At 35.8% G+C, this 14,890-nt stretch overlaps 1 protein-coding gene across 1 annotated transcript in view; it reads left to right on the top strand.

Annotated features, from left to right (window-relative positions):
* Positions 1–14,345, top strand: part of STMND1 (stathmin domain containing 1) — a 33,513-nt gene extending 19,168 nt beyond the window's left edge. The window contains exons 3-5 of the mRNA XM_074207240.1: positions 2,075–2,226; positions 10,740–10,871; positions 13,791–14,345. Of these exons, the coding sequence (XP_074063341.1) occupies positions 2,075–2,226; positions 10,740–10,871; positions 13,791–14,078 (572 nt within the window). The 3' untranslated portion in view covers positions 14,079–14,345. The remainder of the gene's footprint in view (positions 1–2,074; positions 2,227–10,739; positions 10,872–13,790) is intronic.
* Positions 14,346–14,890: the final 545 nt, after the last annotated feature.

Below are 14,890 nucleotides of genomic sequence, written 5' to 3'. Positions count from 1 at the left end.
AGAGAAATCTTTCTGTCTCCAAGTTTGGTTCTCTATCCATTGTGCCACTTATCTGCCTTGGACTAGTAATTTTAATTCTTTCAATTAGGGACAATTTTGTGAACCACTTCTAAGGGGAATCAGTTTGGGACAAGTTGAGATCAAAATATGAACAAAATTCCTTGGGTAAATATAGAGCCCAGTGAGTCCCAGGCTATATGCCTCTACTACACTATTTCAAGGAGTCTTCTAAACTTCTAATTCATATATACTCCAAACATTGTCATCTCAATCTTTAGCTCCAACAAAGTGTGAAACAATGAGTTTCAAATATATTTAGTTGTTATTCATTGAATTTTTTTGACTGAATTTGTAGAGTTTTTGTCTTTGTGTATTTTTTTGTAGAGTTTTTGTCTTTGTGTATTTTTTGTAGAGTTTTTGTCTTTGTGTATTTTTTCAATCTAAGAAATCAGCCTCTCTGACAATATACTCACTTTTATGTTCTAAAGGGGTCCTTTCATTGGGAATCACTTCTTATGACAATTGAAGATACAGGAGCACAGAAAAAAAAATCAGATTTGAGTCTCTGTGTAGCCAACCAACTCCTTGGTTTAACACTTTGAAACAAGATTTTTAATGTATTTGTTACTGTGTTCTTATTAGATTATTCTTAGGGGCATACTGAAAAGCAGTACTGAAGGAGAGGAGTGGACTTTTAAAAATATTTACTTGATGGTTGAAGGGAAATGGCAACCTCAGAGTATAGTGAAATGACCACTGGTTCTGAAAGTCACACACAAGTTCAAATGCAAGTTCAGCCTGTGTTTCTTGTGTGACCTAAGTGAAGTCAGTTAACTTCTCAGGTCCTCACTTTCTTAAAGTAAAACTAAAAGAGTTGGACTAAGTGAATTCCAAGGTCCATTGGAATATGTGTATCTGATTAGGTTTTATTCTACAACTTTACAGTAAAAACTCATTCAATCTATTCACATTCACACCAGCCTGCAGAGTTAAGAATTTCCATGAAATTCCTCCAGCTGAATGAAGGCAAGCTTGTTTTTCACTGAAACTAGGCTTTTTTATGTTTTATTTTAGTAAGATGCTTAAAGAATTCCCAGTGTGGGAACCTCTATTCAATATGGGTCTATCACCACCCAGCTACATAGATAGAGAATCCTTTGGCAGTTGCTTAAGTCACAAAAGGAAGACACGATCAGCCCAGAGTCACTTATCCTGTAAATGTGACAGGGATTTGAAATCAGATTTTCTTGACTCCTAAGTCTAGCTATCTCTTATCCCACATTGCTTCTACTATTTAAGAATAGATGGAAGCATATTTCTGAGGAGTATACAAAGTGTTGTTACTGACAGAAGAGCAAAACACAACAAATTAGAATTGCATTTACCCAAAACAAACCAGCAAAGTCCATTTGCATAATACAGAAATGAAGTTTATTGGCTTACTTGTATATTTGGGTGATTAGCAATGGGGTTTCTCTATCCCTGGTGCCAGTGATAAAGAGCCTTCTATAAATTATTTCAATATTGATTTTTAAAAATAGCTTTTGTAAAGGATTGGCTGATGTTATATGACTGAGTCTGATATGGTCCAAAGACTCTTTTCAGAGAAGACCTAGCTGTACTGATATAGATTTAGCAGATGGTGTAATTATAAACTCAAGGTTGCAGAACCAGAAATCTCTTGGCAACATCACACTGTTTATCATTTGTATCCAAAGCATAGAAACCAAGCTGCAACTGCAAAGAGTTACTCAAAGAATTTCTTATTCTTCCCTGCTCTCTGGCTTTGTATTGAGGACAAGCAACACAGGTAGCCATACCCAAGTGTATGAGTGTTGTGACAACAGGTAGCAGGGAGAAAAGGCTTTTGGTTCTCCAAATAATCCACCTCCCAAATAAACAGGGTAACCTGTTCCTTGTGGTCCCTCCCTTAGTAGGAATGCTAAAGACATAAATATGATCAGAGAATGACAGATTTTATTCTGTGGATCACAGTATCAGATCTGTGAAGAAATGAAGTAGTGTGATTCGTTGTGAGGTGGGCTCTGATACTTGGTTTGTCTTTTTTTTAAAGCACCAATAATAAATGGATCAATTGGTACATCCCAACGACTCCAGAGTCAAGAGAGGCCAAAGTCATCCGATATCTTGGAGGAACTTATCATTCAAGGAATAATAGAAAGCAAGAATAAAGTATTTAGAAATGGAGAATCATATAATGTCATGGCAAGTAACTAATTTATAATAAACTTTAGATGTAGTTAAAAAGTAAAAGCAGTGTATGATTGTTGATCAGAAAGCATAAACTCCAGTGAAATGCATGCTAAGTATACTTCTCAAAGTATCTTTTTGAGTTAGTCCCCATTCTCCCATGAATTCTTGCTGCCCTAGCATGCAAAATTTTCAATTAATACTTGATTACCCTAACCATTCATGAGTCACTGAAGTGCCTATGAAGTCTTCTAGATTCTGAGGTAAACAAAGGCAATTTTGAAGTTGAAGCTTATTTTTTTCAGGGTAAAAACTGCAAACAACACCCTAATCAAGATGAAACTGTAGCAATGTACTCCATTGTTGATTATGTTTTACCTCATGCCAATTGGTTGTCTGGCTCACTTGACTATGATACAGTTATCCCTTTCATATTGAGGAAGCTAGGGGGTATGGTGCCCCTGCAATATGAAAAATTTATATAAATTTTTTTGGCCCTCCCTTTGTATCAGTGAAGTTTGATCTTTTTTTCTTTTATGGGGTGTTTACAATGTCTTATTGTAAAATTTGACTTAAGCATTTGGTCATGGGCTCTGTGTTAACCTGCTAGCCTTCATGTGTCATCTGTAGCTTCCTCAAAGCTCCCCCAAATTTCCACTTAATTCATATGCCAACCCATGATATAGTGAAACTGCAAAGAGGAAAGTCACACTGTGGAAGGGATAACTGTACTGCTTTTACCATGAGTAGAATATGCCACAGTCACCACAGACAGACTTTAAGTTCCTAAAAGTATCTCTAGTCCAGAGAATCTGCCACTGAGAGGACAAAGCAATGTTTGTGGGCATCACTGGTGAGTCTAAGCCATAGGCAGGGGAGAAGGAAAAAGAAAAAAATTAAAAAAGGAAGAGGGAGGAGGGAGAATGGGATATGAGAGAATAAGATGGTATGAAGAAAAGAAGGGAAAACAAAAGAAATGGAAGAAAAGAGATACATCATGATTTTAAGAAAACCATGATTGCCATTGAACAAGAAAGGCATCAGATGGTGCTCAGTTGATACCAATAACAGAGGTTCATCAACTTTTCCTGGTCTGTAATAATTATGGCATATATATATATGTATAAATATATATGTACATGTATCCCTTAAATTAAAAAAAAAACACTTTCTTGTAGACTGTTTCAGAGGATGCTAGAACTAAAGGCCCCTAGTCTTTGTCTTACTCACACCCACATTTTTAATATGAGGAGACTCAGGGAAGTGAAGTGTTTTGACCAACATTCATTTAGTAAGAAGCAGAGCTGTGATTTGAAACAAATTCCTTTAATTCTAAATCCAGAGCTCTTGCCCCATGATGACTTATTTCATTTTCCCCTCAGAGATCTAAAGTTGTAAGATACCTACCTCAGAGGTCCTCTAAAACAACATCATTATTTTACAAGTGAGAACACTAAGGACCAGTGGAGGTTTGTATAAGGTCATACAGTAAAGGGAAGAACTTGAATTTGAGCCCAGAGCTTCTGATTGAAGAGGCAGTACTTTTTACCATGATAATGTGCTGCCTTATTCCTTTTGTTCTTCATTTAAAAAGAAAGTGAGCCTGTGAAATAAGTACAATAACTACTAACATCTCTATTTTAGAGAGAAATTGAAGTTAGATGATTTGACCATAAGCTAAGATAGGGTGTTCCAAAAATTTTAGTGCAGATGTAAACTATGAAACATTTTAGAGAGCCTACTAAGTGTCTTCAGCAGACTTGGAGTAGGAAGGGGATGCAATGTGAACCAAAAAAGGTAGTGTAAAGGGACATGGTGGCATCAGAATTTTATTCCTTCATTGAGCAACTCTTTATTAAGCACCTACCATGTGCAGAACATTATGACAAGAAAAGGAAAGTACTACAGCAGGGAGAAGAGGAGGAAGGATGCTTTTGGTACTGGTGAGTCCCCCAGAACAGAAAAAGTAAAGCCAACAAAGGAAAGAAGACAGCTCATTGTGCAGTTGCTGAGAGAAAGTGGTAGGTCAATGAATGCCAACAAATGACTAGAGTTGACAAATGCCTACCTAGGGGACATCATAGGAATCTTAATTATGAAACCAGGGGAAATAAAATTAAAATATTTTTCTGTGATTCAGATGTCAAAGATGAAAGTGTGTTATAAGCTTAGTAAGGGTTGGGGATAAGATTAATATGTGATGTATTTTGGAAGAAATATATCTGTGGGGAAAAATATGAAAGAACTTCTGGCTTGACTTTGCAGCAATACCATTAAGTCAGCCAAGGATAAAGACTGTTTACATATTATTTAGAAATAGAATGGTTGCCACACAACTAAAATGTTGTCAGAGGGATATAAATGTGAAGGCAGACTGGCAGAGCAGAGCCAAAATAAAATAGCAATCAGGAACTCTAATGTAGTGCCAGAGTGACCCAGGATAAACCAGTCATGAGGCAGGATGGAGACTCACCAGACTTAACAGGTCCTCATGTTCTGGGAAATCCCGTCACCAACCAATCCTCCCAAGTCCTCAATTTGATAAGAGCTTGGATGATTTAAAAAGAGAAAGAGAGAGAAAGAGGGGGAGGTGGTAAGGAAGAAAGGAAGGATCAACAGTATAATACAGCAGTGCCAGAAACATGAAGTCTAGTGATTAGGAAAACAAGATAGTCCCTAGGAAAATTTCTAAATGGAGGAAATTAGGGATTGGACCTGTGGTTTCATTAACATTGAGATGACTTAGATGAGAAAAATTCCTCTACTAATACTTTCTCAGCAACTACAATCTTAGAACATGAACTATGACACTGGGAGAGTAAGTGACTTATCCAGAGTCTTGTAAAAACAGAACTTGAGCATGGGTCTTCCTGTTTCTGAGATCAACTCTCTAACCATCATATCACACATCTTATCTAAAATGGAAGATCACTTAATGATGAATAAATAGCAAGAGCTTTCCCAATATATAGATATCTGGTATCTCTAATTTAAAGGGTGCTCCAAAAATCCAGGGCAGTTTTATGCTCTTAAAAATAGATGTATAACCCATTAAGGCTTAAAACTGCATTAACATTCCAAATAAAGAATTGTTATATCTGTATTTAAAAAGGTAAGAATGAGTTAGAAGTAGAGATCATTAGTGCTGAAAACTGAATTATTATGTAATAACATTAGAGATGTATTTTTCCTGAACATTTCTATTTCTTGAACAGTAAATGATATTGTACTGATATAAGGGAACTTCCAATAAAAAAATTTCTAGGAAATTTTCCTGTTGGCAACTTGTTATCTGAAAGAGTTGTTAGATATGGAAAGAGGACAAGTGACTTAATCATAGTCACAAAGTTCGTATACATTAGAGAAATTGAACCAGGATCTTCCTGACTCCAAGCTAATTCCCCATCTAATTTCCCATGATGCCTCTTAGAGAATAAATATGATTTTTTTTTCTTAAAAAAGAGATGACTGAGTCCTCTAAGTCAAGGGAATTAGAGAGAGAGGAAAACCCCATTCAGATCAAGTGAAAAGAAAAAAAGGGTGAAAGAGAAGATGAATGTAGCAATTATTCAAGAATAGCATTAAAATTAATGGAATCAGATTAGCAAGACAAAAATAGAAAAATAAATTATGACAAAAGTAGCCTTCAGTGTATTTTTAAACATCTTTTTTAATTATCAACTGAGAAAATTTGTTTCAATAAAATAATATGAGAGTAAATGAGAAAATAAAAAGGATAGAGCTTTAGAAAATGATGCTTATATAGCTACTCATAAGGTAACATCATTAAGCTGTAAAGGTCTGTCCCTCACCAGTCCAACTCACTATCTTAAGCTCCATTTGTCATCTATATCTAAGGATAGTTAGAGTGAGCAGATAAATGAGTTTCATCCATCCTCCGAATTGGGAGAATCCCCTGAGTGCAACTGATCTCAGGAGGGCCATGGAGCATCTGTGCCCACCACAGGGACTCCCTTTTGTCTGGTTTCCACTTTGATTATTTGCTTGTTGCTAATTACTGAAGGAATTCTATTCTGCCTGCTAGATTAGCAACATATATGCTTTTTCTCCCTCTCTCCCTCCCTCATTCTCCTTCTTTCCTCTCTGTTCCTTCTTCCCCTTCTATTTACCTGTCTATCTATCTATCTGTCTATCTAATCTATCTCACCCATCCATGTGTCCATCCATCTATCCATCCATCCATCCATCCATCCATCCATCCATCCATCCATCCATCTGTCTGTCTCTATTAGAAAACACACAGCATTATTCTGGTAGAAGTAAAAGGTGCTAGATGAAAACTGCAATACAAATGTAAAATATGCTATATAAATCTGCCAGCAACTTTAAAGCATCCTGAAGATATCTCTATGGACAACTTAAATATATCAAAATATATGTCAAGATATAGATTTGCTTTAGCTAGATATACTTGGAAAGAAAGAAGAGGGTAACTAATTTGATACATCTATATATATATGTATATATATAAATTTCTGCTCACTTATAACAAATGTTTTATTCCTGAATTTCCCCTGCCACCTAGCACACAATGAGATCACTTATCCTTATGGATACCTTTCATCAGTTAAAATTGACTTAATGAAAATTACTAAGAATATTAAGGTACTGGGGTGACTAGGTGGCACAGTAGATAGAGCACTGGCCCTGGAGTCCGGAGTACCTGAGTTCAAATCCAGCCTCAGACACTTAAAAATTACCTAGCTGTGTGGCCTTGGGCAAGCCACTTAACCCCATTGCCTTGCAAAAACCTAAAAAAGAAAAAAGGAATATTAAGGTATTCAAAATATAATTAGCAAGGTAAATTAAGAAACAAAATCATAGTATTTTAAGTTTTATTAAAATTAATTTTTAAAAATTTGGTCTAGGAGTATGGGGAATTCCTGAAGTGGAAAGAAACTTCTCTGAGGCAGACATGTAACTTAACTATAACTCAGAGTTTTATAGGACTGGTTGAGAGGCCCAAGGGGTTAGCCTGTCCATTATAACATACCCAATATATTTCAGAGGCAGTGCTCAAACCAAAATTTTGATGAGTCTAAGGGCAGCTCTCTATCCACCATGCCAGGCCATCTCTCCCTGTTAAAAATGTCAAATTATTTTCTGGATCTGTTATTATCACTAGTCTTTTTCATTAGTGAGTAGACTGCCGAAAATTACTGGATGTTGTGAGTCAGGGAAGAAAAGGATAAAATATTAATCCCTCTCAAAATAAATTAAATTGTCATAATCATGATTAAATTCAGTGACCTTGTATCAACTTATCTTTACTGAATCTCACAGGGAGATTTCTAAGAGGAAGGAAGTTTAACAGGACCCACAATGAATCAAGCCAACTAAAGCCCAGTGACCTTCCCAAGAAAGTTTGAGCAGCAGAACATGATTTAAAAACCTCTTAAGAGAAGCTCTGGCCCATTGCCATTTTGTGCATGGGGTTCCTGTTAAGCCCTTGAATTAAGGTAGGTTCAGACTTAGGTCAATAGTCAATTAGAAGGCCCTTTGAGCAATGCCTAGGAGATTCAGAAAGAGGCATGTAAAATTTCAGTTGACTAGAGAAATAAAAACCAAATGTTATTCCAGGTTGTTGGACTATTGAAAAACTGATCCATTAATCAATCAAGAGGCATTTACTAATGCAGGTACTGTGCAAGATGCAAGGTGATACAAAAAAAAAATGAGAAATGACCCCTACTAATAAATTGGGGGTGGTTTTGAAAGTAATTTTTTAAAAAGTATTTAAATAGGTGATAGCCAGTTTTTTTGGTAATTATTTTAAGATGCCAACATAGCGGGGCAGCTAGGTGGTGCAATGGATAGAGGACTGGCTCTGGAGTCAGGAGGATTTGAGTTCAAATGTGACCTCAGATGCTTAATAATTACCTAGCTGTGTGACCTTGGGTGAGTTGCTTAACCCCATTGTTCTAGCCAAAAAAAAAAAAAAGAAAGAAAGAAAGAAAGAAAGAAAGAAAGAAAGAAAGAAAGAAAGAAAGAAAAAGAAAAAAAGAAAAGAAACCAACATAAGATCAAATATTTAGAGTTGAAAGGACAACAGAGACAACCCTCATTTTATAGAAGAGGAAAATGAGGCCAGGGAGATGATAGTAATCACAGAGATAGTAATCAGTAGAGGTAAAGTTTGAATCTAGATTCTTAGACTCCAAACTAATTTGTGTTCTATTAATACAAGGACTAGCATAGCATGCAAACAGAAAAGAAAAACACTCCAGAAATGGCTTTTAAAAGGTAAGCTCAAGATAGAAGGAATGTGAGGGCCTTTCTCTTAGAAAGAATGAACTAAGAATTAAGTGAAATGTCATATCCATCAGAATGGAATCAAATTTTTATGTTCAATGAGGTTAAAAAGTCCAAATTTTATCCAAAGTATGCTTTCCTCACCCCTTCCAGATTCATGTTGCTAAATTAAAATCATCCAAAATCTTAGAGTATCTTCTTTTTGGGGAGTTTGTCAATAAAATTACAAATTTGTCTCTTTTTGTAGTTCATTCTAATACAGATTGTAATTTCTCTAAGCCCTCATATTGTTAGAGTAACAAATAGTTTCTTTTTCAGCAGATGGCTTTCACCATCAGGAGGCCTAAGTGCCAATTGTTATTAAAGAAAAAAAAGGAAAAAAACAACAAAAAACAACAACAGAAAACACCCTGGTTTGTCAAACACATCCCACGGTCTATATGTGGTGAAGAAATTCTCACCACATGAACTCTCCAATAGCTGTAACTGAGCCAAAAAGCAATAGGATTTTTCTCCTTTATTAAAAAAAAAAACAACCACTTTCACAGAATCATAAAATTTTACTGAAATAATTAAAATATTGAAAAGACCTGGGAAAGCATGTAATTCAATCACTTTGAAACTGAGATCCAAGAAAGATAAGAGATTTGTTCAAAGTCACACAAAATGTGTCATTCACCATTGGAATCCAGGGCTCTTGGCTCCCATGTCTTTCTTTTGACTTTCACTTTTCCTTTTTTGGCAAATATAGTATAGCTGTGATTTTATCATTGTGCTTATAATCAACATTTTTACTGATTAAAACTGATATCTCAAGTTCCATGATTTTTTCCAAACTAGAACAAGATACCTTCAAGCCTACTGCCTCCTAACATGGTGTTAGAATTCCTTCACTGTGAAACTGGGAAGGGTACAGAATGGACACAAGCAGTGTACTTTAGTTAAAAGGCCATGGCATCATGAGCAAGTCCCTAATGATCTTGGGAGAGATTTCTTCCAAAGATTCCTGGATATATCTTCATTCCATGCTTTAGGGAAGCTCTTGGATCAAAGGGGAGGAAAGGGATCCCTCTCAGATGGGTTTCATTGCTTCCCCATCTTTGAGATTGCATGGGGATGTCAGTCAGTTAGGAAACTAGATTATCTAGTTTCAAATGGAAAATTCCAGATATATGTGGGCTTCTAGAAAAGGGACAAAGCATAAAGGAGAGGTTACTAGGGTAAGAAGAGAGGATGTAGTTAAAATTAGATAATTTGTCATGTAAGAAAAGAATAAATAAAACAGATTTTCTGCCTATGAAACTATTACAGTACACTACTTTCCCTACAAGTAATCATAGTCCAAGAGTCTAACTCCTGGTGTAGAAATGACTCAAGAAATAAGGCTATAGAGATCAATCCAAAGACTGACCAAACTTGGACATCCAAAGATTGAGGTCAGGGAATCATCTGGCTTCTCTAAGACCATAAAGGTTTCTTACAGGAAGAGGTACTAAGGACTACATTGAAAGTCCCTCTGGAGAATATGCAGGCATTGGTGTCTAAAAGTCCAAAAGACCATAATCCATCTTAGATGAATCAACATATGGATCTAAACCAATTTAAAGATCTAAAGTCATCTTGATTGAGGTCAAAGGAAAGGACTATGTGCTATGGTACAATGAATAGAGTGCCAGATTGGAATCATGAAGATAGACAAGTTCATTTCTGGCCTCAAGACACTTACTTGCTATTTGACCCTGGACAAGTCACTTAAGTCTTTTGCCTCAGTTTCCTCATCTGTGAAAATGAGCTGAGAAGGAAATGGCAAACCATTCCACTACCTTTGCTAAGAAAATCCAAAATGGGGTTACGAAGAGTTGGATAAAACTGAACAATAATAAATCATATGCTAACTCATCTCATTTCACTATCTTATGCTTATTCTCAGGATTCCTTTCTACTTTCATATGAATTCTTCCCAGTCCAGTTTCAGAAAAACTTTTCCCTTTTGTCTTTTTTTCCCTTTCACATATAGTTTGTAATTTTAAGACTGGAAGCTTTCTCTCAACTTCCTCTTTAGGACTTTTCATTCTTGGCAACATTCATTTCTTAGGCTCTTACTCCTAGATAATCTTAGCTGTTAGTTTTTGGGTTCCTCAAGAATATAGAAGGGCAAAGCTTGGGTACCTGCCAGTCATCTTCCCCTCTCTTCCCCTGCTACCAAAATGTGTTTTTTTCTTCAATTTTTCATTTCAAAAACTGTCTTTCTCCAGGTGAGCATGGATGAGAAGCCTCTCAGGAAACCACCTGCCAGACTAGAAAAACTTAAAACCAAAAGGGAAACAAATGGTTTCACAATAAAAAGTATAGAAGAGAAGATGAAGGTCGCAGATGAAAGGAAGAAGGTAACTTCATTCTCATATGTATCAGAGAGGTTCATGGAATCTGCCTAGTAAAATCAGTCCTTCCCAACTTTTCTGGTAGGACTTTGTCCTTTTGAGATATCTCCGACTTTAGGTTGAATATTATAAAAATGCTTGTGTTTTAACAGATTTCTCCTTTCTTAACTTTTTTTTAAACTTAAAATAGCATGAAGCAATTTTAAGTTGATTATATTCATTTTACCTGAGAGAAGTAGTGTAGTAGATAGAGAATTGGCTTTGAATTCAGGAATATCTGGGTCCCAACCCCCTCATAAAACAAAACATTCAATTACCAGGCTATAGATTATAAATTGTTATTATCAGCTATTGATCTGCATTGATGCCTGGCAATTTCCTCACCAGAACTTCCCTAGGACAATATAATCATGGATTTGATGGGGGTGGGGAATTGTTATCTTTTTAGCTTAAGGATATGTAACTTCCCTCCATTCTCCCATCCAAAAATAGAATTTTCTTTATGTGGAAGTATTAAGAGAGAAATCTCAGTACTGTGAAGTATTAATTAGGAGACTAATTGGAGAAGGAGCACAAATTTATATGATACCAGATTTCATAAGTAGAAGGAAGTTTAGTCATCATCTGAGTTTCATTCAAACTGTACTCCTTTATATTTGTTAGATATATCTCCAATTTTGGCTAGAGAGGGACAACTTCCCGAGGCTTCTATGCCTGGATATATGACCCAGATTTCTGAGACATTGGACCTGTCATAACAGAGATTCTTAAAGTGAAGTCTTCAGACACTTGGGAATCACTGAGACTATTTCAGGAGGTTTTCAGCATCAAAACTATTTTCATAATAATATTAAGATGGTTTAATTTCTAACATGGTAGATATTGATAGATATGACATAAACAAAAGCTCTTTGGGGTCCTAATTAATTTTTCAGTAGCATAAAGGGGGGGTGTTTTTGATACCAAAAAGTTTGAGAACTGCTAGAGGAAATGGATTTGTTCCATTTGACAGGTTCCCTCTCACTCTAGGCTCTTGCCCCAAGAAACATTATGATTGTTTGAAGAATAGAGAGTTAGTGTAAGTAAATAGAAGAGAAAAACATAAATGAGTAGAAGTTTGACTTTGAGGAATATGGTCTATTTATCTTGGACTTAAATTTTCAAGTCCTTAGGGAACTAAATGAAAGGAGTGTTAGCTATTAGAGGAAAAGGAGGAGAAGAAAAAAGAGGAGGCAAAGAAGGAAAAGAATGAAAATGGATTAGGATGAATGTTCAGACAAGGATTGAGCCTGGAATAATAAAGATAGCAATGACAGTGATGATGATGATGATGATGATGATAATTGCAATGATAAACTTATCTTTCATAAACTGACAGAGGAAAAATTTCCCCTAGTATAAATATAGACCTTAAAATGTCCCTACAAATAAACTGAACTGCAAGTGGAGCTTTATCAAAGACCAAACGGATACCCAGAATTGCATGGACATGAAAATGATCTGTGAAAATATAAAAATATAAAAATAATGTTTTCAATACCAAAGACTCATAATCTCCAAGTTACATTGAGTAATGAATTAGCTGATCTTTGATGCCTCTCTCAGGATCATGGTTTTAGAAGCATGCTTCTTTAAGAAGAGCCATCACTCCCTTCTCAAAACCCTAGAAATTTATTTGAGGAAGATGATTTAGTCCCTTTCACTCATTTTATGTAAAGGAAACTGAAGTTAAAAAAAATGAGTGGTATACTCAGTCATTGAACCATAAAATGTGGAAAGCCCTAATCTACTGCATTCAAGGAGTACCTCCACTTTCTTTCACTCCCACCACCATTTCTACTAGAGAAAAAAAAAAGTTTTTAAAGGTCTAAAGCAAAACTAGCAACCAAACAGATTTTGTTCTGGAATTATCTCACAAAAATCTCACAATTGTGTGAGACCTCAGAGGTAATTTAGTTTAACTTCCATCTGACCGAACACATACCACTGCATCCCATGCAATTTGGGATTTTTTTTAGGTTTTTGCAAGGCAAATGGGGTTAAGTGGCTTGCCCAAGGCCACACAGCTAGGGAATTATTAAGTGTCTGAGGCCGGATTTGAACCCAGGTACGCCTGACTCCAGGGCTGGTGCTTTATCCACTGCACCACCTAGCCGCCGCCACCACCTAGCTGCCCCAGGATTTTTTTTTAAATGAAAAATGACTCACTACTTTCTAAGCCAGTCCATTCCACTGTTTTGCAATTTATTGTTAGAAAGTCTTCTTATTAAGTAGTTGAAATTTTCTGTCTAGTTTGCTGTTGGGGTCAAGCAGAAAAAGTTTCATTCACCTTCCACATGGCAACCTTTCGGTCAAAGGCAAACTTCATATGCCCCATATATTATCTTTTTTGCAGTTTAATTTTAGAACTTTCAAAGGATTTTATGTATGTAATAGTCTCTAGGCTGAACACCAACCTACTTGATCATACTCTTCTGGAAATTCTCTATTTTGTTATCTCGTAAACTCAAATGGATCTGTGATCTCATGTAGGTGTCCAATGATATCAACTGTGATCCATCCATGGTTGTCCGTTTTTTGATGACTCTTGTCTGTGGTCTTCCAATTAATTTGAAATAGGCAGTCTGCTAAAAATGCTAGAGGCTTTCCTCATTTTGTCTTTATATTGTGAATATTTCAATGGAGCCCATAGACTGTCCAATGATATTCCTTTGTTCTTACTATATGACCAGTTCATCTTTTTTGCTTTATTTCTTTAGCTTGTCAACATCCTTTCTAAAATATAATGCTAGAAAGCAAATGAAATATTTTTTATGACACTTCAAAATGTAATGTTAATTAGGGGCCAGAATGGGTAGGGCAATATGCTGAAACTCTAGAAGGAGCTATTCACTTATTTATCCTATCTTCAAAACTATTCTGCAGGTTAAAGGTGAAGAAATGAAAAAAAGGCTGAGAAGTGACAGACCTTTGCCACCAATTATCCCTTCAAGCACAGCAGAGCTGAACAAGAATGATGCTCCCATTAAAGAATTTAATGCTACAGACTCTGCTGTGTTTCAGCACTCTGCCATAGAAACAGGAAGGCAAGTGAAAAGAAAAAAGAGTGTTGGGAAGGACAATATGGCATCAAATGAAATGAATCAAAGTTATGAAGTCTTTGGGGTTGTAGAGTCTGATGTGCACTATAATACTGCTGATGATGTATTCTGATGTACCAGTGATCCTCTTAGGGGCCTAATCTACATTCCCCTATTTTTAATTTATTTTTTAAATGTTATTTTATTTTATCTTTAATTACATATAAGCCTTATTTTTGATATTTTAATGTACCTGTTAAATAAAGAAAACACAACCAAGCAACAAAGATAAATACACTAACTTGCCTGGACTTTGGAATTTTTTTTGCACTTTGGGGCATAAATTGTTGTCAAGAATTGCAGAGAAAAGAGTTTTGTGGGGTAAATCAAATATTGTCATTTCTGGGTAAAGTGAGACTACTTAAATGAAATTAAGTAGAAATGCTTTGATTTGATGAGTAACTATCAGGTTAGTTTAATGAACTTGGATGAAGTCTGGTCCACTTTAGACATTTTAAGCTATCTATGTGCTGTTTTACTAATTCTTTTTATTTTTTGCTTTTCATTGTTTTTATTTTTATTTTCATTTTTTGTTTAAATTTATTTTTATTAAAGATACTATTTGAGTTTTACAATCTCCCCCCCCCCCCAATCTTGCTTCCCTCCCCCACCCCGACAGAAAGCACTCTGTTAGTCTTTACTTTGTTTCTATGTTGTACCTTGATCCAAATTGGGTGTGATGAGAGAGAAATCATATCCTTAAAGAAGAGAAGTCTAAGAGGTAACAAGATCAGACAATAAGATATCTGTTTTTTACTAAATTAAAGGGAATAGTCCTTGCACTTTGTTTAAACTCCATGGTTCTTTATCTGGATATAGATGGTATTCTCCATTGCAGACAGCCCCAAAGTGTCCCTGATTGTTGCACTGATGGAATGAGCAAGT

The sequence above is a fragment of the Macrotis lagotis genome, chromosome X, assembly GCF_037893015.1.
Source record: "Macrotis lagotis isolate mMagLag1 chromosome X, bilby.v1.9.chrom.fasta, whole genome shotgun sequence".
Lineage (NCBI taxonomy): Eukaryota > Metazoa > Chordata > Mammalia > Peramelemorphia > Peramelidae > Macrotis > Macrotis lagotis.
This window is presented reverse-complemented; position numbering and strand designations above follow the sequence as displayed.